Source organism: Lucilia cuprina, chromosome 3 (genome assembly GCF_022045245.1).
Source record: "Lucilia cuprina isolate Lc7/37 chromosome 3, ASM2204524v1, whole genome shotgun sequence".
NCBI classification, from domain to species: Eukaryota; Metazoa; Arthropoda; class Insecta; order Diptera; family Calliphoridae; genus Lucilia; species Lucilia cuprina.
In genome coordinates, this window is record NC_060951.1 from 65,419,362 (window position 1) to 65,443,900 (window position 24,539).

At 27.9% G+C, this 24,539-nt stretch overlaps 2 protein-coding genes across 4 annotated transcripts in view; one reads left to right on the forward strand and one right to left on the reverse strand.

Annotated features, from left to right (window-relative positions):
• Window positions 1-17,109, forward strand: part of LOC111674790 (protein singed) — a 32,009-nt gene extending 14,900 nt beyond the window's left edge. For 2 of the 3 annotated variants that reach the window (XM_023435443.2, XM_023435444.2), the window contains 6 exons: window positions 8,860-9,274; window positions 14,381-14,813; window positions 14,890-14,985; window positions 15,435-15,908; window positions 15,971-16,219; window positions 16,291-17,109. In XM_023435443.2, the coding sequence (XP_023291211.1) occupies window positions 9,070-9,274; window positions 14,381-14,813; window positions 14,890-14,985; window positions 15,435-15,908; window positions 15,971-16,219; window positions 16,291-16,384 (1,551 nt within the window). In that variant the 5' untranslated portion in view covers window positions 8,860-9,069 and the 3' untranslated portion in view covers window positions 16,385-17,109. The remainder of the gene's footprint in view (window positions 1-8,859; window positions 9,275-14,380; window positions 14,814-14,889; window positions 14,986-15,434; window positions 15,909-15,970; window positions 16,220-16,290) is intronic. The other variant, XM_046945722.1, reaches the window with a different exon arrangement.
• Window positions 17,110-18,326: 1,217 nt separating this feature from the next.
• Window positions 18,327-23,799, reverse strand: LOC111674770 (dihydropyrimidine dehydrogenase [NADP(+)]). The gene is made up of 7 exons (XM_023435418.2): window positions 23,654-23,799; window positions 21,851-21,931; window positions 21,670-21,780; window positions 20,948-21,592; window positions 19,066-20,883; window positions 18,747-18,989; window positions 18,327-18,675 (listed from the first exon to the last, which is right to left on the reverse strand). The coding sequence occupies exons 2-7, from the start codon at window positions 21,893-21,895 to the stop codon at window positions 18,427-18,429; spliced, it is 3,111 nt and encodes a 1,036-aa protein (XP_023291186.2). The 5' UTR covers window positions 21,896-21,931; window positions 23,654-23,799; the 3' UTR covers window positions 18,327-18,426.
• Window positions 23,800-24,539: the final 740 nt, after the last annotated feature.

Here is a 24,539-nt window from a genome sequence, read left to right on the forward strand (position 1 = left end):
ATTTGATGTTAAACATTTAGAAATTGTTTTGCGCTTTGCAAACATTATGATTTTGAAACATTAATTTGATTTTCTTTATTAATTTGTTTTTATTTTTAGTTTTATTAAATGCCCCTATTATTTGTTATTTTTATCATCTACTTACTACTTATCTAAATAAATCCTGTTAAAATAAAAAAAGAAGCAATCGTATTTAATATGTTCATTTTGATTATTTTCGTTTTTACATACATTGTACGCCCATGTTGCCAACTTGATTTGACTTGATGTGCGGTAAAGATCTTCAAATACAAACAACAACTTCAACTTCAACTACAAATACAATTTAATTTTAATTCAGGCAGTTGATAAACATGTTATTTGAATCTTAATATCATGTAATTGTAGATATTTTCTTTGTTCACTTGCTTAAAAAAGTATTCGTATTAGTTAAGAGATGATAGTACAATTAAAAATGTTGAATTTTTCTACATTTCATTTGTTGTTGGTTTTTTGACAACAAGTTCAAGCATGTGTGTATGTTATACCGGTATTGGTTACACATTTAAATGTTTTTCTAATTCCGCAGATCTTGTAGATGTTATTTAAGAACTTTAACAAGTTTTTTTTAGACAATTTTAAATTTCAGTTTAATTGCTTTTTGAACTATGTTAGTTTTAAGTTTAAAGGCATGTTAAGGCAATTAAAATAGATTTTACAATAATTTTAAAACATGGAAGAATAGAAATTTTAAGAAATAAACTCATTTCTCTAATAAACAGCAGTAGTGATATTTGAGAAGTAATAAAGACCAGAAGATCAAAAGAATATAATAAGTTTAACCTCAATCTATTTGGTCTAGACTATAGATTAGACTATGGTTATTAGTAATTACTCCATTTTATATACAAAATATTCAATGTCTACCGCAAACGGCATTAATCTCTAAATGCTGGTTAAAAATCGCCACATTTTCCCTAACCGCTAAACCCATTTTTCTCGCGAATGCCATTTCATGAATGCCACAGATATAAAGGGAAAAACATAAAATTTTCTTTACTGAATCAAGTTCTAGTAGAAAATGGTTTATCGACAATACTAATTAAGTTGAAATTTTAAATTCATCACCTAATAGTATCTTTATTAGTGAATTGTAGTTCTTATGGTCGTTCGGATCGTAGCGTTTGCTTAGTTGTATACATAGCTTAATATTTTAATAACTAAATGTCAATATGTGACCGTTGATATGTCCACTAAAGGAATTAACGATTTGTAGTTTTGAGATGAACATTTTTACAATTATGTTTATTGAAAATTATCAATTCTACTCATCACATATATAGTCATATTGGCGCTGTGCACTCTGCTGTTTGAATAAATTTAAATATTTAATCACGCAATGTAATAGAATAACAAGATATAAAATTAAAATTAAAACGTGTTTGCAGTTTTTCGTTAAAGGAAGCAATAATTTATAGCAACAGGTACCAATGATGTTAAATACATCTAGTATTTTATGTAGATTAAAAAAAAATTAAATGTGAAAAGAACAAATTGTTACAATTTCTTTGACATTATTTTCTTTAATGACAATACTGAATTTTAATGTTGTTAAATTCGTGTGCTCATTTTTTCACAGTTAAGGAATTGAAAAATGTTTTATGATCACCACGAATTCTTAATACTTTACATATCAAAATAATTAATTGTGTGCAAAGCCAACTATGCATTTTTAAAGGAATAGAATACAGCGAGTTGAAAATTATCTTCTCACGAAAATTGTCAAAGAACTAAAACTTTTGACACTTTAGATAAAATAATCATTTAAAATACAACATGAATTTTTTTAGTTCTATTAAACATTTTAGAATAACATTGTTAAATGTAGAACACTTATAAAAATCTATATGAACAAATGTCTTAATACCAACTCCTACATGAATTTTTCTTTTTTTGTAGTTTTAACCATTGGCAAAACATTAAAATAATGTTCTTTCATTTAGATTTAATACTTTAAACATAAACTAGATCTTAATGACTTAACGAAAAAAAAAATACTTACATCTACAAATAGATAGTTAGTTAGTTCTCCTGTCCAAAATAGAAACATAACAAGTCGTTAGAGAACCCAAGTAACCCAGTTAGCAAAAGAGTTGGAAATTTAAATTACAATTTTCAAAATTACTAAAATCTATATAATATCTAGAAACGAACAGTATTTCAAGACTAAAATATTATTTGTAAGTCATTATTATAAACTCTTCTAAGTAATGCAAACGGTATGTTGTAGTCATTGAAAAGTATGCTTTTGAGTAAATACAAGTAATTAATATAAAAATTTACTGCTTTTAACAAATTTGTTTATTGGGTTTATAGTGGTAGTCATTTCATGTTTATAGCCAGTAAAGGTAGATAAATAAACAACACTTTTCCATAAAAAGCTAAAGTCTAAAAGTACAAAATTTATGTCTGCAAAAGAGTACACATCCATAAGTACCTCATCTATTGTAGACTTTAATGGTTTGAAAATAATTTGCAAAACTATTGTTGTCGTAAAGGCTGTGCCTTAAAAGTAAAAAAAAGATTAAAAATAAAATGTGAAATTGTAATATTTGTAGCATTCATTGCAGACGTAACATACTTTGGATTCATTTTTGAACAGAGACGTATCTAGATGTTAATATCTAAGTTGATTAATACTTTTAGCAATTTAACTACATATATGATTTTAAATTTTAGTAATTTTTTGACTTTTCTAAATAAGGAATCTCTTAAAATCATTTACAGATCTTCTTTATTTGGTTTTGGACCCTGTGATCTCTCGAAATTATAGTGAATTTGTCAAGATTGATTAAGATTTAGAGAAATGTTATTTGAACTTTCTTTATAAAAGCCGAAACTCACATTTTGCTGTCACTCTGCTTCAATGACTTGTTTTTGATATTAAAGCTCAAAATTTTGGAAATGTATAGATCGCTGTCTTAAAACAAAGTCGAGAGATTTTAATATTAAAGTAAAATGTTGAACTTTTGTAAACCAAAAAGTATCATATGTCAAATGATGTTATTAAAAAAACGGTATAAAATTTTAATTCCTTCAAATAATCAATTGTCAAATGAAAGCAGTTTGTTGAATGTATGGCAAGTCTGCTAAAGTGTTAAATGTAACGAACGCCGACTTTGATAAGTTTTTTTTTTAACTAAAGCTTAAAACTAGATTAAGACAAAAAATGATAAATGAAAACTGTACCCACTTTAAAATATAAAGAACAATTTGGTTTAAATTGCCAGGAAGTTTAATACTATATAATCATATTACAATTGCAACTATTTTTGAGTTTAGCTTTAAGTCATGTAAATAAATTTCTTTTCTTTGAGTTTGTTATTTACAATCTGCTATTTTTAGCCTTTGGCTAGTAAAACTTATTATTACGGCCCTGTTAAGATTTTTTTAGGAAAAATATTTCTGTTTTTATTTATGTTTTTCTCTATTTCTTTTTGTAAATGGTTGGCTGATTGACTGACAGCCATGAAAACAATGCAAAACTTGCGGTTTATTGTATTTTTCTTTTTTTTCAATTTTCATCTAAACAATGTAAAAATGTGATTTTTAGTTCGTAGTGGCACTTTTAAAGAATATCTTTTGTAACTTTTATAATAAAGAACCAGGAAAAAGAAGAGCATATCATGAGTGACAAAAGTAAATGAAAACTAGCAAAATTAATATGCCAATAATAATTTAAAAAGCAAAATACCTTAAATATAAAAAAAAATTAAAAAAAAAATACTTTAGTGTTTACTTACTTTTGATGCTCATGGTACATGGACTAGACTAGATTTTTCAAATAATTGTTAAAAAAAATTTAAACAACTTTTTGTTAAATCTTTCTAATTTTGAATAGATAGTAGATTTTTAACAACTTTTCTTTATATTTAATTATTTATTTAATTTTGCTAACATGCATTTGTTTTAAATTGTGCATAAATGTTTAACAATTAGTGTTTTTTCTGTTTGAAATACAAAATGTTTGAACAACATTAACATTTGATGACATGTTAATTAAGATAATTAAATTCAATATGCACATAGATACATACATATGCATGTATGTATGTATAGAAGTGAAAAAAAAGTTAAAAATTAAAACCGCTTTTACAACTAACAAAAAAAATAAAAGAAAAAAATCATAAAATACCAATCAAAAATAAATTGAAAGGAGATTTTACAGCTGTCATTAAGCGTTAGATGTAAAAATATTTTTGTATCGACTGGTTTATACCAACAAGACATTGACATAGTGTCAAAGAAAAATGTAACGCAATTTAAAAAGTAAAATGGTATCAAAAACATTGGATGTTGATAGTAGATGTTTTGCAAATTATCTAGCAGCTTATTTGGAGTTAGTGTAGCCGTTTAACATACATAGATTGTAATATGTGTGGGGCCCGTTGTGCTATAGTCGTAAAATTCTTGGGATAGTCACATCGAACTACAGGGCAATGTTAAAGTAGTGAATGTTTCACATTATTTTGCCATATTTTGTTTTATTAAAATTTATAATATATTTACAATATTGCAATAATAAACAAACTGCTGACAGAATATAAATTAAAATTATTTGACACTTAAAGCCCTAGATAACAAAGGTGAACAACAAGTTTTTTTTACTAAAATATCAACTATTGTTTTGCATTGAATCCGAATTTCTCCAAAAAAGACAAAAGTATACAAGAGGTTCAAACTATTTTAATGTCTATAAACAGATGTTTTTCCAACTTTAAATCTAGAAAACTTGATTTTAAGTGTTCGTGGGAACATGATATAACGTATTTGACAAATATTCTCCTATATATTTTAAAAACACTGTTCAAAACTAAACAACATATTTTCTAAAATGTTTAAGAGTTTTTTTTTTCTATTTCTCTCTTAACAATTAAATACATTGCATTTTGTTAACTGTTAAAATAAATTAATAAAATTTTACGGTTTGTAAATCTTCTTTCATTAAAAAAAACAATGCTAAAAAAACAAAAACATTAGTAGTAATTTAGTATAAAATGCATTCATTTCTTGGCTGACTAATAAGCCAATTAAAATGAAATAATTGTTTAGAAGAAAAAGAGGAAAAAATCTTTAAATTTCTACAAGAAAATCAAATGTTTTTTTTTTACAAAATAAAAACTTTCTATAAAAATTTCAAATGCAGTTAAAAACATACATAACTGCAATAAAAGCAATCAAACAGAAATTTTTTGGTAAATTGTTATTATTGTTCGACACAACCAACGGTATTATACTGCTAATTGCTACAACTAACCAACGAATGTAACTGTTTTGCTACAAATTTAAAATTAATTATAAGAAAAAATCTTCTATATATTTAAAATGAAATTTATGTCTGTATACTGTCTAAACTTTAAAATAAACTTTTACTTTTTACTACTCTTAACTTGTATTTCTAACCGTAATTTGAAAATGCACTATTCCAAAGTATTTATAGTATACAGTCAGGCTAAGAGATACTGACGGTCAGACAGACACACACACACATACACACAACAAACAGACAACGCCCAATCCTTTGTTGGTTAAATCATGAAAAATATACAAAAAGAAACATATACAACAACAAACACACTCTCCTCAAACAGTTGCATTTTTATTCTTAGCCACGTTAATGGAGAGTTTAACCAAAACGGCCCTCCTTTACTTTATATGCAGAAAAATATCTACATACATATAATTGTCACTCGTTACTTCATTAAACAAAAGAAACAAAAATGTTTCCTTTTTCTACAACAACGTAATGTAACGTTTGTATAGTAATATGCCTTGTTTAGCATTTGGGAGTTCACCGAACATTATTGTCTTCTTTACATTCTTAATTAGTATGCAAATCCACACACCCTGTCCACTTCAAAATAAATGATTAATAAAAAAATAATAAAAAAATAGATGAAAATGACATCCCACAATAAAGAGTGTAGTTGCAGCAGCAGCAGGAGTAGCTGCTTATATATCTGCAACTTTATAAGGAGTCTATAATATATTAAATGAATCCCAAGGCACTTTTTTTTTAGTATGTCTACTTCATATAGAATTTAAAATTAAAATGTCATGGCACTTAAAATTGACAAATGACGAGTCACAAATTGAAGTAAAATCACTTTTTGAAAAGTTTAGTTCTATAGATGAGCTTTTTATGGAACGATATAATTGATTTGCAATAGAAACTGTTTCATTTTTTACTGGTATCTGTTCGTTAAACACAGTTGTCAATTATCTTTAACATATTAGATAACTATTTAATTCCTTAATAAGTCTGGGATAGGATAGGGTCCTTAATAAGTCGGGTCAAGTTTTACATCATTAGTTTTAAATTTTCTATAATGATATTTATGGACGAACAAAAAGAAAAAAGTAATTAAATATACAAGTTAATAATTTGTAAATAGATTGGCGCATAAATTAAGCTAAAGTTAGTAAACGTTAATGAATATGTTTTCAAAATCATGGCGTGAAAAATTGACTAAATGTTTAGTTCATCTTAAAAAAAGATTTTTTAAATATCTTGGTTTTTTATATACAAACGTTAGTTATCGCAAGTAGGGGTTTTTAATTTCACAAGTAGTTATTATTTTCGATATTATAATTTTTTTTTAAATTGAAAAAAAAATTTTTTTTTTCTAAAGAATTCAGAATATTTCAAATTCTTTTTTAAATATTAGAATTATGAAATTTTTCAAAAATTTACTAAAACTAGACTCAGTAAAAAACTTTTATTATTAAGTAATGGGATAAAATGCTACAATTTATTTACACAATAATAATTGAAATCACAATTTTAACACGGTGATTATATAGGAGGCACACACTTACCACACTCACTTACAAAGAGGGTGTGAAGTAAATACTTACTATGTTAGCCTGCAAATAATGTGCTAATTATATAAATAGTTTTGTTTTTGAGCAACAAACTTTTGAGAACTCTTTTTAGTAACTTACAAGACTTTTTATTCGTAATGCAGGCGGTATATAATAGTCAATGAAAGTTCAATCATTGGGTTCTTAAGTAAATAAAATTCAAAGTTTTAGTACTTTTGAGGGAATTTTATTCAGGGATCATACCGGTAGTGAAACCCTATTAACAAAGTTTTTTGTCAAACACTTTTTCAATTTCTTTCTGCATATGAACATTACTTTTTTTGTTGAAAAAATTTACAAAAGTCATTTGTTATTATTTAGTAGAGATGAATTTAACAATAGATTGTTGTTTCTATTAAGTCTCAACAAACACATACATACTTATTTCATACAGATTTGCGAACAAAGTAAATAATTCATTTTTTAGTTTTTCATAAACATGTCATTTTATATTTGTCATGGCATATTTTAGTTAAGATTATTTTATGTTTTCTTTTTTTTTTCAATATTTTTAAACATAGTTTTTTACATGGTCGATGAACGAGCAGTGTATTTGTGTATATGATTTTACTTTTTTGAATTTTATTTTTTTAGTTCGGCGTTGGTTTGTGTTGCAAGTTTTGAAATATTAAAGCAATGCTTTATGAAAAATGAGAAACGTTAAGTTGAAAATTTATTAACTGTAAGCAATAACAACTATAATTTCGAGTAGCAAAATACATCTTCAAATTTATCACAAATTTTAATTTTTTCCCCTAAAATAATATTTATAATTACCATTAAAACTCAAACTAAGTAATTGGTATTCGTATTTACAGGAATATTTGCAATAAATACTTTAGAATACCAGTTTCTTTTTTTCATATTTGCTACATTTTATGTAGAGTTGTATAAAAATAACTATAAATCATAAATTTGCATAAATGCCATTAGTTGATATACTATCAGTTTAGACATAAACATTACATTAAACCAAAGTAAAAGAAAAAGGGTAAAATATATATTTACATACAGCTCCTTTAGTCCATTTTCTTCTATGTACATATAAGAATAAAAATGGTTACAATGAATTTATGTACTTACATATATATGTACGTCTCATATCAATAACTTATAGGATTTCTTTACTATGGCCGGCAACAAACGGACCGTGATTTATATTAAATCCAAAGAAAAATGGAAAACAGATTTAAAGAATATGCAAAAAGAATAAAACAAGATATAGTGCATAGCAATGAAGTTTTGAAACCACTACAATTTAACACATACACATTAAAGATATAAATAAATAAAATATAAACTAAGAATACAAAATGAATATGATTGAGAAAAAAACAGAAAACCGCAGTTTTAAAAATAAAGTTAACACAGGGTGTTTAAGTAATATGTTGTAATAGGAGTAGAGATATTCACTGGAAAAACTTGTATTGAATAGTAATAAGTTAAAAAGCTAAGAAAACCACCTTTTATTACATGCTCATTGGTATTTTACCTTTTAAGTTTTATAGGGTAATGCCAGTGGAAGTAAGAACTTACCACACTTGCTTACAAATAGAGAGTTAAATAAGTACTTACCAGGCTCTTCAACAAACATTTTTAACAATTAACATTTTTTCATCCTGCTTAAATAATAAGACACTTGCAAAAATTTAAATCATTGTTACATATTTTTTGTTTGAAAAATATTTGTTTTTGGGTTAAAGTTTATAAAAATAAGATTTTTTACATAATGAGCACCACTTTTAAAAAAAGTAATCAAGTATGTACAAGTCTTACATACCATATTTCAAAATACCCTGTTTTCTTTTATTTATAAACACAAACCATAACCTAAGATAAAAAATATATGAATACCCTCTCTGTACATATTTATTATTTATTTATTTATAAACATATAAATTCTGAACAATATCTTTAAACACAACTTCTTTTCTTCTTGTTTTAATATATTTCCAGTTTGAAGATTAAAAGTCATATAGCTTCTTGCGCAGATAACAACACTAAGAAAAGCGCAGTCTAGCTTAAAACGGAAGTTTCAAACGACGCCATTTAAAAGGTTAAACAAAGAAAAAAATAACATAAATTTCTTCTTATCAACTCCGCTGTTGTTTAAAACAAATCGTCACCATTGCTCCCACACCGATTATCAACTCCATCAACAACACCATGAACGGCCAGAGTTGTGAGTTAAATCATACAAATGGCGACATTATATCACAGAACCAACAGAAGGGTTGGTGGACAATTGGTCTAATCAATGGTCAGCATCGTTATATGACGGCCGAGACATTCGGTTTTAAATTGAATGCCAACGGGGCCAGTTTGAAAAAGAAACAGTTATGGACATTAGAACCATCCAATACTGGCGAAAGTAAGTATCAATAAATAAATGCAACAACAACAATTTAAATTATAACCGATTTTTTCGTGAATGTATTCATTTAAAGCAGAACAAAAACCAACGATGAGTAAAAATATGTATTGGCAAAAAAAAAGTAAATGTAATAAATAACATTAAACTCAATTTATTATTTGAAATGCGTATGTTTGTTCACCCGACATTGAGCATGATTTATGATCAAACATTTTTTATGTGCAACAAAATGTTCGTTGGTTTTTGTTAGTCCGTCTGTCTGTCTGTCTGTCTGTCTGTCTGTCTTATACATGTTGATGTTAGGAATACTAACTCTACTTTGGATGAATGAATTATTGCCCGGATCATCTACATATGTATTTATTCATACTTGTTGTTATTTATATTTTTTGTTTATAGTTTTCGCGTTTTGTGGACACATGTTTGTTACCGTTTTTCCAAACTATTAATTTTCAATTTCCTCGTTTATTTTTTTATTCGTTTGCCATGTAAAAGATCAATTTAAATTTTGTTATAACATGTGACTCAACAATGGTAAAATGCAACACAGACAACAAGTTTGTGTTTTTTCCTTCCTTTTTTGTTCAAACCAAAGTTAAATTAAGTTTTAAACTCTAGACATGTTTTGAATTTTCTTTCTTGTAAGTTTAGCATAGTAAACTGCGCATAACTACTACTGGCCTTTGTTTTTGTATTGATAGTGATCGTATGAAAATTTGAATTAACGGTGGAAATTTAATGCGTGTTTTTTGTTGGTTAAAGTGACAAGTTTTTCTTTATTATCAGTATTTAAGTTTTGTGTTTAATGGTTTAAGATAAAATCTACAATTGTTTGACATTTTAACCTTTTAAAATTGTTTAACTCCAACTGATACTCATGCTGTTTATCTCAATGTGTTATTGACTTAAAATTGAAATTTATTCAGATTTTAACATGTAAATAAGAAGATAAGATTCCAGTTAGATTTTCTTAAGCTAGATTTAGTTGATGAAAATTTAAATGTAAAAGTGTTTGTTTAAGCCCCAGGTCTTTGTTAAGTTTTTACAAATTGATTTCATATTTTTCTTAATGATCTTCAGTGACAGTAACAAGTATTGATCATTTGTTGTGGTTCGTAAGTCAAATTTGAATGACATTTTTATTTAAGAACATTCACAGCAGAAATAAAATGAAGTACTTTTAAAATAATAACATTTATCACCACTTTAAAAGTAGCACTAAGAGAATTTGTTTACTTTTTTGTGGAAATGATGTTTATTGACTTCGAACAAGCGAAAAGAATCCATTTTTGGTTAAAAATGAAATTATATCTTTTTGTACTGAAATTTCCTAATAACTTCCAAAAAAGAATAAAAAATACTTCCTGAGAATGACTTCAGATGTAGTGAATTTGGAATCAAATTCAGTCTGTGTTAAATCATAACTTTCAGGGTGTCTTTCAGTACATCCCTGGAGTATATTCTAAATTCACGAAAAGAAGCTCACTATTAGTTCTAAGGGTTTTTTTTTTTGGATTTGATGTAGTTATATTGTCCTTTCAACCTAGCCTTACCTAAATATGGTATGAATTTATCATATATGTATTAATTGTGAATGTTTTTGTTGCACTGAAATCTGATCATTAGAATATTTAAGTCAAGTGTCAATTTTAACACACAACCGAAACAACGTTCACATTATGTTGCAAGTAAATTGTCAACAACAAATTTCCAAGCAAATATCACAAGTATGCAGAAAAGCACTTCAATGTGACACAAAAAAATTAAGATAAATAAATACAATAAAATAATTGACTCAAGAAAACTATTTACTCAAAAAACGCAATTTACAAAATCATATGAATAGATGACTGATGGGCAACAAAAATCATGTTTAATTTCAGCCTGCAATCGTTCCAGTAGCTAGTAGTCAGTCATTTATTCATGCAGTTATTTACTTAGTAAGTAAGTAACTCAGTCAGTAGTAAAGTAATTGACACGCTTATGCATTTAAATTAAAGATTTATTCTGAAGTGTTATTGTGGATCATTATTGTCATGGCAAAATGTTAAAACATATTAATAAAGATGAAGAAGATGCCTTCTGATATACACATGTTCAAATTTTTTGTTTTTTGTTTTGAAAAAGTTTATTACACTTAACTGTGAAAATATTGTATCAACTCAATTGTAAATTAACAATGTCCCATTGAATGCAGAATAAAAAAAACAAGCAGCAATTGTTCATTTCTTTAAATAATATACAAGCAGTGTCGTCGTTTCTAGACAAGTTGTTCCCTTTTCAATGAATATGTATTAATGTAACCAAAAATGTATTTAAATTGTTACATATTTTTAGAAAAGTTATGTGTTTCTAATTAATTAAGCAATTTAATGTACATTTTTTTATCGTTTTAAAGGCTTTCTTTTTTTTATAAATTATGTCACGTCTCTGACATTTGCAGGCTTAATTTTTAATGCAGCAAAAATAACCAACTATGAAAAGAAAAAAAATGAGTTGCCTTAAATATTTGCAACAAGCTGAAAATGATCTTTATCATTGCGGCAATTTATATACTTATACACATGAGAGGTGTAAAATTATACATATTTACTAAATATGTTTAACTACGAGTGAAAATGTGTTGTTGACAAAAGTAGTTGACTACTTTAGTCCATATTCTGTGCAAAATATTTGTTATTATTTTTTTATTTCGTTGACTGTCTGCCACGATTCACAACAGGTCAGCAATCTTTTAGTTTATTTTTACGTTTTTTTTTATAAATTCTATAAAAAAGTAACCAATTATCATAATATCCAGACAAAAATGAAAACAAGCCAAGACAATAGCTGTTTTAAAATAAAATCTGAAAGTAAAACAAAGCAAAATAGTAAAAAATTCTTGTGTTAATAGCAAATAATAACAATGCCCTACAATTAGCCAGATGTTTAGTTTAAAGACACACAATTTCATTGCAAAATCTACTATTTTGTAATCAAATTAGTAATTTTTTTATTGGAAATCATTTTTTTATAATTTACTTGTAAATTAGTGTACCTTAAAACCAAAATTGGTTTTTCTGACAACATTACAAAATTAAATTTTTAAGTTCACACGATTGTTAGACATTTTCCGAGATTTTTTCTGTCATCGATGTAAAAGATCTGACAACCATATATACATTCATAACTGAACTCACTTAGGTTTAAGGGGTAACAAATAAGTTTTAGTGACAATTACTTTTGCTCCGGGTGTGTTCTATTCTGTCTTTCAGGATACGTTTGGTTCGATCTATCCCAAGACTCTAATAAAAAGCGCACACTATAGTGCTCTAGTTGTATTTCTTCGGATCTGATGTAAAGAGAACAATTATATTTCTAATCTAAATGTAAAATCTCTTTTTTGAGATACACATGCCAAAAACTTATATTAAATATCTTATATGTACTAAGAATACGTGACACAAACTACAATGTATTTATGTAAATTTGAAATTCATATATCTCATATGTTGAAGGTTATTTAAATTATTACTCTCAGTAGTTATTAAATTTTTGAACTTCAAAGCAAATATAATATTACGAGGATCACACCAAAAGTAAAAAGAACTAACAATATAAATGGTTATAGGTGTAACGTAACTATTATGGAAATGAACAGACAGATGAGCTTGCCAGAACGGAATCTGCTCTTGATATTTCCAACGCCGTTCCATAAGCAATCCCATTACGTTTTATCAATAGTAGTATCTTCAGATTCTATCATCAAAAGGTTATAAATAGCTAGACACATGTAAACTCCTTATAAATCGAAGTATACGAGATATATCGATATTGAAAGAAGTAATAATAAAACACTGGGTATTAAACAGACATGTAAGTAGGCCTGGGCAATCTTTCAAAGAACACTGTCGTAGTTGCAAATACAGTGTTAAAGAAGATACGACCTTCCACTGACTAAAAGTGAAATATTATATGTATAGTGTATATACATACATATATGTATAAAAAACATTAGACCTACACCTTGAAATGAAGATTAAATTTATTTTATTATCCCAGAAATTAAGCCAATTTAAATTGGTTAAAATCGCTGTATCGCTTGAACCTCCCGAATATGTTCTTGTTTACTTTATTACACATTTTATGTCTTAACTGGTTTAGGATTGGTCAAGCATGGCTTGTTACACTGCTTTTGCAAAAAATCTTTCGATTCTACCCTCGTATGTAATGGAGAACTAACAAAAAAAAGTATTTAATTAACAATAAAATTCTTTAATGTATTCCATTACTATTTGGATAGTAATGTCAGAAATGTAATATTAAACCAAGTTTGTGATTTAAATAAAATTTTGGGCAATCTTTTATTTTAAATCAAATTCTAGAGAAAATTACAGTCATACGAGTGTTAGCAATGAAGCTTTTTTTTAAATAATTAAAATTTCACAGAAATTAATGAGTTAGCGTTTGGTTACATTCCCATGTTATTATAAATTTAAATTATATTTTTATTCTTTCACAAAAAAAATCATAAATAATAAATTTTACTTCAAATTAAAAATTAAACAAAAAATATATAGTAACAGTTTATTTTTTTGTTTCTTTGAACATTATGAGTATTTATTACGGTTAATACGGTTATTTTGTTAAAAAAGTATGTATAAACATTTTCAATGATTATTTTTTTGTTATAAATTTATGTATTTCCTCTTTTTTTGTTTGTGGCAAAGATTATAATAACAATGACTAATATCTACAATTTAGTAACTTTTATTTCTTTGAGTTTTTGTTTAATAAACATTTACAATTTGGTGAAAGATAATCGGAAGAAAAAAATAAGAGTTTGATAAACTCTTTGAAAATGAAAGTATGTATTTAAATTATTATGATTTGTTTAACAAAAAAAAGGAAAAAGAGTGTTGGTGAAACAAAATTAGTATTATCATGTTAGTTCTTTCAATTGATCTTCAAATGTTGTCAATGCTTAATAAAAAAGTTGTTTTTATAAAATAAAACTACATTTACAATTTTTCATCTTTTTATGTTTTAAGTTATCATTTATATGCAATTTTTCAAGAGCGTTCATTAATTTTCTAAATTTTTTCCCGCCAATGCTCAATGTTGGTCTACTTTCAGGTGTTATCTATCTAAGATCTCATCTTAATAAATATCTATCGGTGGATTCATTCGGCAATGTTTTGTGCGAAAGTGATGAACGCGATGCTGGTAGCCGGTTTCAAATAAGTATTGCAGAAGATGGCACCGGTCGTTGGGCATTGAAAAATGAATCACGCGGTTATTTCCTAGGTGGTACACCAGACAAATTGGTTTGTACCGCTAAAACACCAAGCAATGGTGAATTTTGGACGGTGCATTTGGCTGCCAGGCCACAAGTTAATTTACGTTCGATTGGACGTAAACGTTTTGCTCATTTATCAGAGTCCCAAGATGAGATACATGTTGATGCCAACATACCATGGGGAGAGGATACCCTATTCACATTGGAATTCCGTCAAGAGGAGGGCGGTCGTTATGCCTTGCATACATGTAATAATAAGTAAGTTGATTATCTCATGTCTATGTAATACTGTTGACATTTACATGCTGTATAATGATTGTGTTTTGATTTGTAGATATTTGAATGCTAATGGTAAATTGCAAACTCTATGCAATGAGGATTGTCTTTTTAGTGCTGAATATCATGGTGGTCATTTGGCCTTAAGAGATAGGTAAGTTGAAAACATTACAACTAAAAGCAAGATTTTGTTTGCATTAATATGCAGTTATGTTAAAGAAGGCAGTACAATCACTTCACCATTTCCAATCTTCAAAGCATAAACCAAAATATATTTATATTCCAATCTAAATTCTGCAATCACATTAGGCTTTCCAGATATGTATAGTGACATAAAGATTGAAAATCAAAATTTTTGGCTATATTTGCGATGTTGTAACTTTATTAAAACAATTTTTTTATAAAGTTTGATTTTTCAATTTTTATGTCAAGATCGAAAAATCCTGATGTGATGGAAAAATTAGTAGGCCAAACTTTGATACAATGCTTCTATTTTATTAGACAAGTATATATAATGGTTTTTGGGTTTAAAATTCAAAACTAAGAATACCAGAGTAAATGTTAATTTCAATAATATATGTCTTCCTTTTTCTCCTCCTGCAGACAAGGCCAATATCTTTCGCCTATAGGCTCAAAGGCTGTGCTTAAATCCCGTTCATCAACGGTCACACGTGATGAATTGTTCTCCTTGGAAGATTCTTTGCCTCAAGCATCTTTCATTGCCGCCATGAATTTACGTTATGTTTCTGTGAAACAAGGTGTTGATGTTACAGCCAATCAAGATGAAATTGGTGAAAATGAAACATTTCAATTGGAGTTTGACTGGTCGGCTCATCGTTGGGCTTTGCGCACTACCCAAGATCGTTACTGGAGTCTATCGGCTGGTGGTGGAATTCAGGCAACCGGCAATAGACGTTGTGCTGATGCTCTCTTCGAATTGATATGGCATGGTGATGGTTCTCTATCGTTCCGTGCTAATAATGGTAAATTTTTGGCTACGAAACGTTCGGGTCATCTGTTTGCCACCTCGGAATCAATTGAAGATATTACGAAATTCTATTTCTATTTAATTAATAGGTAAGTCATAAATATTTCTTACACAAACTTCAATATTATTAATTATTTCTCTTTGATTTTAGACCCATTTTGGTACTTAAATGTGAACAAGGTTTTGTAGGCTATCGCCAGCCTGGTAATACCAAATTAGAATGCAATAAGGCTACTTATGAAACCATATTGGTTGAAAAGGCCCAAAAAGGTTTGGTTTATTTCAAGGGACACAGTGGCAAATATTGGCGCATTGATGGTGAGGGCATATCAGTAGATTCCGATGGTCCTGCTGATGGTTTCTACTTGGAATTACGTGAACCTACTAGAATTTGTATTAGGTGAGTTATATAATTGCACCATTTAAAATTTAACTAAAATTTAATAAATAATTTATTTCCCATTTCTTTAGATCCCAAAATGGCAAATATTTGGGTGCCACCAAAAATGGTGCTTTCAAGCTATTAGATGATGGTACTGATGCGGCAACACAATGGGAATTCTAAATTGTGGGAAATTTGCAAATTACTTTTTTAACGTTTATTTATTCATTTAAGCCAAGAAAAAGGAGTTTTCAACTAAAAAAACAAAACTCTCTATTATGAAATAATACTACATATAATGTATAACTATATTCCATTAAAAACAAAATCACTTAAAATATACAATTTTCTTATGAAATGAATATTTTTCATACCATAGAAATATAAAGCGGAAGTTTTTGCTGAAAATAATTAAAATAAAAAAGACAACAGGACAAAATCTGTTTTAAAGTAAAACGCACAAGAAAATTTTGTAATTTTATAAAAAGAAAAGCATAAAACTGAAAATTATGAATTATACAAAATATAATTATAATAATTAAAGAATTTAAAATGCCAATAATTAGCGATTCCTTCCGTTGCTTAATTATAATTGAAATTATATACAAAAATAAGCAGTGAGTGAAAATCTAATCTTATGTGTATTTTACAATTTTTTTAAAAACAATTGAAAAATGTTCTTTTTAATGAATAAAACATATTTAAAGCTTTTTAGCATATTTTTTTAAAAGAAAAATCATAATTAAAAACAATTATCATTAAAATAAATGAAAATGAAAATTGAATAAATGCAAACAAAAACAACCACTCTAAAACACAAGGAGGGGAGTATATTTTGTAATAATAAAACAAACAAATATACTTTTAAAATACCTTATTCCTATTAAATACATGAAAAACATTATAAATTAAACATTTAAATCATGAATATAAAAAGAAAACATCATTAGTTTTTAAGCTTTTATACTCTTATGTAATCGTATCTCTCTTTATATGAAATCTAAAATTTGTTTAAACAATTAATTGCATCTCGCCCCTCGTTCTCACTCTTTATTATCTAATAGTGTACTATATAAATTATAATACAACATCATAAAAAAATACACACAATTTTATAAAAAAAAATTTATAATAAAAATAATATAATTTTAAAATTATATCATTCACATTTGTTATTTATTTTGCAATATAAATTTTTTAATTATTATTTATATTTTTTTAAATATATATATTTTTTTTTGAATTCATGATTTTGCGAATTTTTGCTAAAAATTGCTTATATTCTGCTTAAGACATGAAAAAAATTATTTATAGTATTTTTTTAATTTTTTCTCATTTTTTTATTTGTAATATTTTAATATCTAAAAAAGCAAATAATGAAATGAATTATTAAGTAATTATGTGTGAAACTAAATGATTAAAACAATATCATTATTATCAAATAAAGAATTAATTATTATGATTATTGTATTCATAACCTTAAAATTAATGTTGTTTTTTTGTAAGGGGCATTTTGTAAGATATCAACATTTACTATCGTTTTGTATAGAAATTTTAAACTAGTTTCTGAAAAGTATAAACATAAATACATTTTCTTTTGGTAAAACAAAAACCGACTATTTCAGATTAAGAACCATTATCTTAAACTGCTGCTATCGTTTAATCAGCTGAAATAGTATATAGTATAATCTATAGTCTAGTATCCAGTCTAGTCAATAGTATAGTTTTTTCGATAGTCAGTCTATAGTATAAACTTTTAAAAATGGTATATTTGAATTCCAATTGCTGACTACTAAAGATTATTTCCACAATATCATTTCTGAACTTTTTGTGAATATTTGATTTTAATTTACGGTTTAAAAATTGTTAATAACATATTTTTAAATATTATTACATGCATATCAGTATAATTTTTCAAGATTATTACACTTATTTATTTGCACTAAAAGTTATACAATACTATAATCACAACTTAGCACAGACTACAACCAAAAACAATTATATATAAAATCAATACTTTTTCGCTTGGCAACATTGGAACTTAATAAAACATTACAAACTAAAATAAGTTTATTAAAATCGTTTATTAATTATATTTTTTAGCTATAAATTGTTGAAATGTTTATTTAATATACTAAATTAATTATTTTTTTATTAATAATTACAAAAAATCCTATTATTGACTACTAATTTACATTTAACATATTTAACGAAAAGTTTAACTTTTACTGAACGGGACTCAAAGCATGAGTATAGAAATTTTTCTCTTCACCCAAACCACGTTTGACAACATGGGGTATAGTTTTTGGTACCATGGTAATACAATCGATAATGGGGCACACGGATACACAAAGAGTGCAACCAGTACAGTCATCATTAATATGTGGTATATGTGTGACAGGATCGAATTCAATAGCTTGATAACCAGAATCAGCACAAGTCATATAACATTTACCACAATTGATGCACAAGTCCTGTAATATAAAATAACATTTTATAAGAATAATTGAGTAAAAGTTAATATTGCGGAGAAGGCATTACTTACATCATCTATCAAGGCTACTTTTTGTTGTTTATTATCCAAATTCTTGTAGGTGCCAATATGAGGCAATGCACGTCCTATAACATCTTTAACCTTAGGAGCTGGTTGTGGTACATGACCATTACCATTTTGTACCTTTACATCAACATCCCCACTATCGATCTTCCACATGGGACCTTTTTCTTCGCGCAATTTCGCAAGTTTTGCTTCTCTTTCCTTCAAAAAGGGACCAAAGAATCCCAAAGTCTATAACAAAAAACGTAACAAAAGTATTATACTCGCGTGATGAATTAAATTTATTTGAATAAATTTTCCAACAAACCTTATTGCCTTCTCCAGTTAAATGCATAACGGGTTTGCCCTTTTGATGTTTAGGCGTTGGTGGTGATTGTCCATCCCAGAAGGCAGCATTATTTGGTGGTGGATTAGCTTTAAGATACAACAAAGCCTTTAAACTTGTACAATAATCCTCGATCAAAGTGAAATCTTGATTTTGCACCGAAGAACAAACTTGTAAAACTGTGGCACCAGCTTGTAAAAATTGCAAAGCCACTTCTCCCGAGTCTATACCACCAATGCCCAAGATGGGGAAACCCGGCAACTTTTTGGCTATGGATGATATAGCTCTTAGAGCCATGGGACGTGTGGCATTTCCCGACACACCACCATAAGTAGTTTTCTTTTCAGCACCAATTGCTGGCCAAGGCGAGGCATCAGCTTTAAGGCTCATTAAACCTTGTACCGTGTTAATAGCTGATACACCATCAGCTTGGCCTCTTTGGGCAGCCATAGCAATACCCACAATATCGGTAATATTGGGTGTCAATTTGACAAAGAAGGGTATTTTAACCGCTTTACGTACCCATTTGGAAATGTTTTCTACCAATACAGGATCTTGACCACAGGCCAAACCCATGCCAGATTCACCCATACCATGGGGACATGATAAGTTCAATTCCAAAGCATCTGAACCACAAGCTTCGGCTCTGGTTGCCATTTCCGTCCAATCTGCTTCATTATATTGACACATTATACTGGCAATTACAATTTTGGTGGGAAAATCTCTCTTTAACTCCGCTATGGCACGGAACCAATATTCTGGTTTCTTTTCGGAAATCAATTCTATATTTAAGAAGCTACCTTGTTGGGGACCATAGTTATAGCCCGATGTAGTACCTCTTACAATACGAGGTGAAACATTTGTAACCAAATCTTTATCAAGACCAAAGGTTTTGGTTACCACGAAACCCCAACCTTGTTCAAAGGCTCTTCTTATCATGGCAGCACTTGTAGTGGGTGGAGCTGAAGCTAAACCGAAAGGATTTTCAAACTTAATGCCGCACATCTCTACCGAAATATCAACATTATCTATATCTGTATAGAATAAAGGCAACTCAGCCGGTGTGTCCAAAGGCAAACCTTCCAAATGACAATGAATACTCCAGGCAGCAATTTTGCCATCATTTACCGATTCGACGGTAGTATCAGCAGAGCCAGCTAAATCTCCACCACAAAAGACTTGGGGCACAGAAGTTTGTAGAGTTTTGGAATTTAATTTGGGCATATTCCATTTGTCCAATTCTACAGGAGCCATAGCTTCTATTACATCCATGTCGTATAGACCAGAGCCAAAAGCAGAGATAACGAAGTTGGCTTTTAACTTAGTAATTTGTTCTTCATCTTCTATCCATTGATCATTTTCATCCTGTTCGGTACGACAGAATTCCATGCCAGTAATCTTATTATCCTTTACCAATACCTTGCGTGGTGAGAGATAAGGTAAAAATTCACATTTCTCTTCTCTAGCCAATTCGACCTCTTCGGGTACGGCACGTATGCCAGAAGAACCCTTACGAAACACTACAAATACACGTTTGGCACCACATCTCAAGGCAGAAGTGGCACAATCGAAAGCTGTATCACCAGCGCCCAAGACAATAACATTGCCAAATAGTTGGGGTAAAGCTTGATTAGCCTTGCAAGCACAAAGTCCTGGCTTAGAACCATCGGCTACTTTAGGTAGAAAACTCTTGGAGGTATAGAAACCCATAGACTCATCTAAACCTTTGAAAATGGGATTTAATTTAGGTTCTGGCAAACCAATACCTAAGTAGACCACATGATCGGTTGAAAGAAGTTGCTAAAAATTAAAACTTTTTTTATTAACAAATATATTAAAAGTGTTTTATATTTGGAGTACTAACCTGAACGGTTAAGTCTTTAGTAGAAAGAGCTCTATTAGTTTCAATCTTAACTCCCAAATCTTTAACTAGCTGTATTTCAAAATTGACAACATCCACAGGCAATCTATACTGAGGAATTTCCGATGAACTCAAACCACCTAAATAGGAACGCTTTTCGTATATGGTTATATTCTTATAACCCAACCGACCCAAAAATGTAGCACAAGACAAAGAGGCTGGTCCACCACCCAACAAGGCAATTTTCTTGTCCAACTGCTTAGGCGACTTAATGCCGGGAGGAACAATCTGTCTAACACCCATTTGCTTAAAGACTTCAGTGGCATATTGCTGCAAACCACCAATGTTAATGGGTCCCTCTTCAGAGGCCTGGAGATTACAACCACCCACACACAAATCACTGGTTGGACACACCATACCACAGGTTAGACCCAAGGGATTGTCAGAGAAAATGGCCTTAGCAGCACCATAATAGTTTTTGTTGGCAATACTAGTAATAAAACTCTTAATATCCAATTGTGTAGGACAGGATTTTTGACAGGGAGCATCTGCACACTTTAAACATCTGGCAGCCTCTTTAAGAGCAGCTCTTTCGGAAAGAGTTGTATGTTTAATGTCTTCAAAGTCATTGTTTAGTTTAGGTCCGGACTAAAAATATTTGAAAAAATATAATTAAAAAGATTTTAAATAAGGCATTTAATTTAATGTATACACTTGTTACTTACAGCACAACTGCGGTCAGGATTACGTTTCCAATGTTTCTTATTGACTTTGGTTTCAGTAGTAGGCACCGCGTTGCATTTAGTTTTCACTCGAGGATTTAAACTTAAAAGATTCTAAAAACAATATATTTTTTTGGAATTAATTCAAATTATAAATTTTTGACTTTATTGTAAACATACTAACCTCAATATCTGGCAAATCTTTGCTCAATAATGCTGGCGGACTCATAGTGTTAAAATAAAAATGCCTTTGTTTATTTCACAACTATAAAAAAGTAAACAAAATAAATTGTTAATATTTTTTTCACGTTCATATAAAATGTATAAAGTGCGACAGAGTTTTTTTAAACTAAATTACGTATTAAAAATCTTATACAATAAATTCTTATTATTTAATTCTAACCAAAATATCGTAAGATGTTTTCTTACTTAAACATTTTATCAACAAAATAAACTTGTCTATTTAAAAAAATTAAATATTTTACCGGCTTTTTGGCATTTATTAACATTTCTTCTAGTTTATAACAACAATTTAATAAAACCTGTTGGTGTCCAATTGGCTGATCGTTTAGCCACTTGTTATTTTCTTTTTAAATTGAAATATTTATGTGTGTGTGCATGTATGTATATACTATAGTATATGAAGTCGTGTGTCAAGCGCTTAAGATTTTTTGGCCAACAGCCAGCTGAACAAATTAAAAAAGTGCTAATTCATGTTAATAATTCATAAGTAATTTGGGATAGGTTTTGTTGATCAGTCAAGGTTAAAAAGATTTTATGAAAATTTTTAGGATAAGATCGATTTTCCACAGCTCTACCTTCAAAATTTAAGGATTTATATTTTATCATTTTAAGTTTTTATTCAATGAGTACACCCACATCTACTTACTGACTGTAGGGTATTTAAAATATACCGTTTTTTGTTTATGTTTATACCTATTAAAGCAATTGTTTTTGTTTCTTGTTCGCTTAATTAATCTTTTGCATAAACAATATATAGAGATATGTGTATGTTTTTATGAATTAATTTAGATTCTAATTTGTCTAAACTTTTCAAAATGTCATATAACGTTATCATTCTAAAGTTGCTACTATCAGTGCGATTGCGACTGTTCAGAACAGAATGGATCATTAAAAAGTGTTCATAAATCCATAAGTGTTTTAGTCAAAATAAAATAAAAATTATTAGGCAAAAAACTATGAGTAAACTATCCATATAAATCGACACCTGTACCTCGATTTACTGTCATATCTGTAAATATAAACATAATACTAAAAATTTTGAAAAAGATATGAAATAAAAATAAAATATAGATTAACAAGCGAAAAGATTTACGATAACGATAATCAATTGATGATTATATAATTATTGGTAAACACCGGTAAGGAATTAAATATTAATTTACTTCTTAGTTTTTTTCCAGTAAATTTGTTTGTATGTATTTTATTTTTTACTTATATTTTACAAATATGTATAAAAAATCTAAACGCCCTATTAGAAGTTAAAATAATAAATACAAAATCCATCTACGTACACACACAAGCATACATTTAAAAAATAGGGGCAATTCTCTTTTATTAGGTTGTATGTAAAATATGTAAAAAGACAAAAAAACGTATTTTTTCATTCAAATTTATTTTGTCTCTTCTAACATATTCTCGATGATTGACCTTAATATGAATTGAAAATTAAATTAAGAAAAATTAATATAACAACTGAACTTTTTAACTTATCAATAATAAATAATTTGTTGTAGTATTTAGTTATAAAATAATAATGAAAAAAAACAAACAAATGTTTTTTTGCAAAACTGAAACACGAAACAAAATTTTAAATAATCTTTTGTTTAGCATAACAAAAATATTTATTAGAATCGAAAAAGAAAACATCTGATTTTAATAAATATAACAAATATACATATGTATATACTACATACATGTTCTAAAAAGGAATTTAATCCTTTATACAAATCAAAGACCAACATACCTTTTATAGTTTAAAAAATAAATATATTTTTCTTATTTTTTTAATAAATTTATTCAACACTTTTAATACACTTTACACAATTCACGGCAATATTTTAACGAGAATAAAGAAATAAATTTTGTTCTTCACACTGGAAGCGACAAAATTAAACTGGCCGATCGTTTTGCAAAGAACTACATATGAAAACTTTGTATTAAATTGATAACAAAATTTTTAAATTTTACACAAACAATATACGCTCACAAAAAAATCGTGTCTAAGCAAAGCTGCCAGATCGTCATGATTTTTGAAAAATATTGCTTTTAATTTTGGGTTTAATTCTGAATTATGTTAAAATTTTAATACACCAATTTGAATTCGAAATTTTTCATATTTTTATTTAGAATTAATAATTATACAAGCTAGTGCTCTATAATTTGTATTAGCTTTATAATTAAATTATAATCTAATAAAGAATAATAATAATAATAATAATAATTATACAACAGTGTGCAAGTAATTTCTTAAATTTAGTTCACAGTTGTATGAAATAAAATAAATATTTTTTATTTAACAAAAAACTTACTATATTTTCAAAACTAAAAAAATTTGCTTTAAACTTTGATTAAAAATTTTGTTATAATCTGGCAGGCCTGTGTGTAAGAGCAAAAATCAGTGTGTTAATAATTGTTTATAAGTGTTAGAAGAGTGTAATATGTAATTTTTGTGGATCGTATGTGTTTTACTCCAATAACCTGGAGATATACTATAATATACACACATATGTATGTATCTCAAAAAACATTTCATTTTTATTGTATTTTATATAAAAATAACGTACGTAATGGCGAAAGATATTTGAAAACTAGTCTATAGTCTAGTCTATAGTCTAGTCTATAGTCTAGTC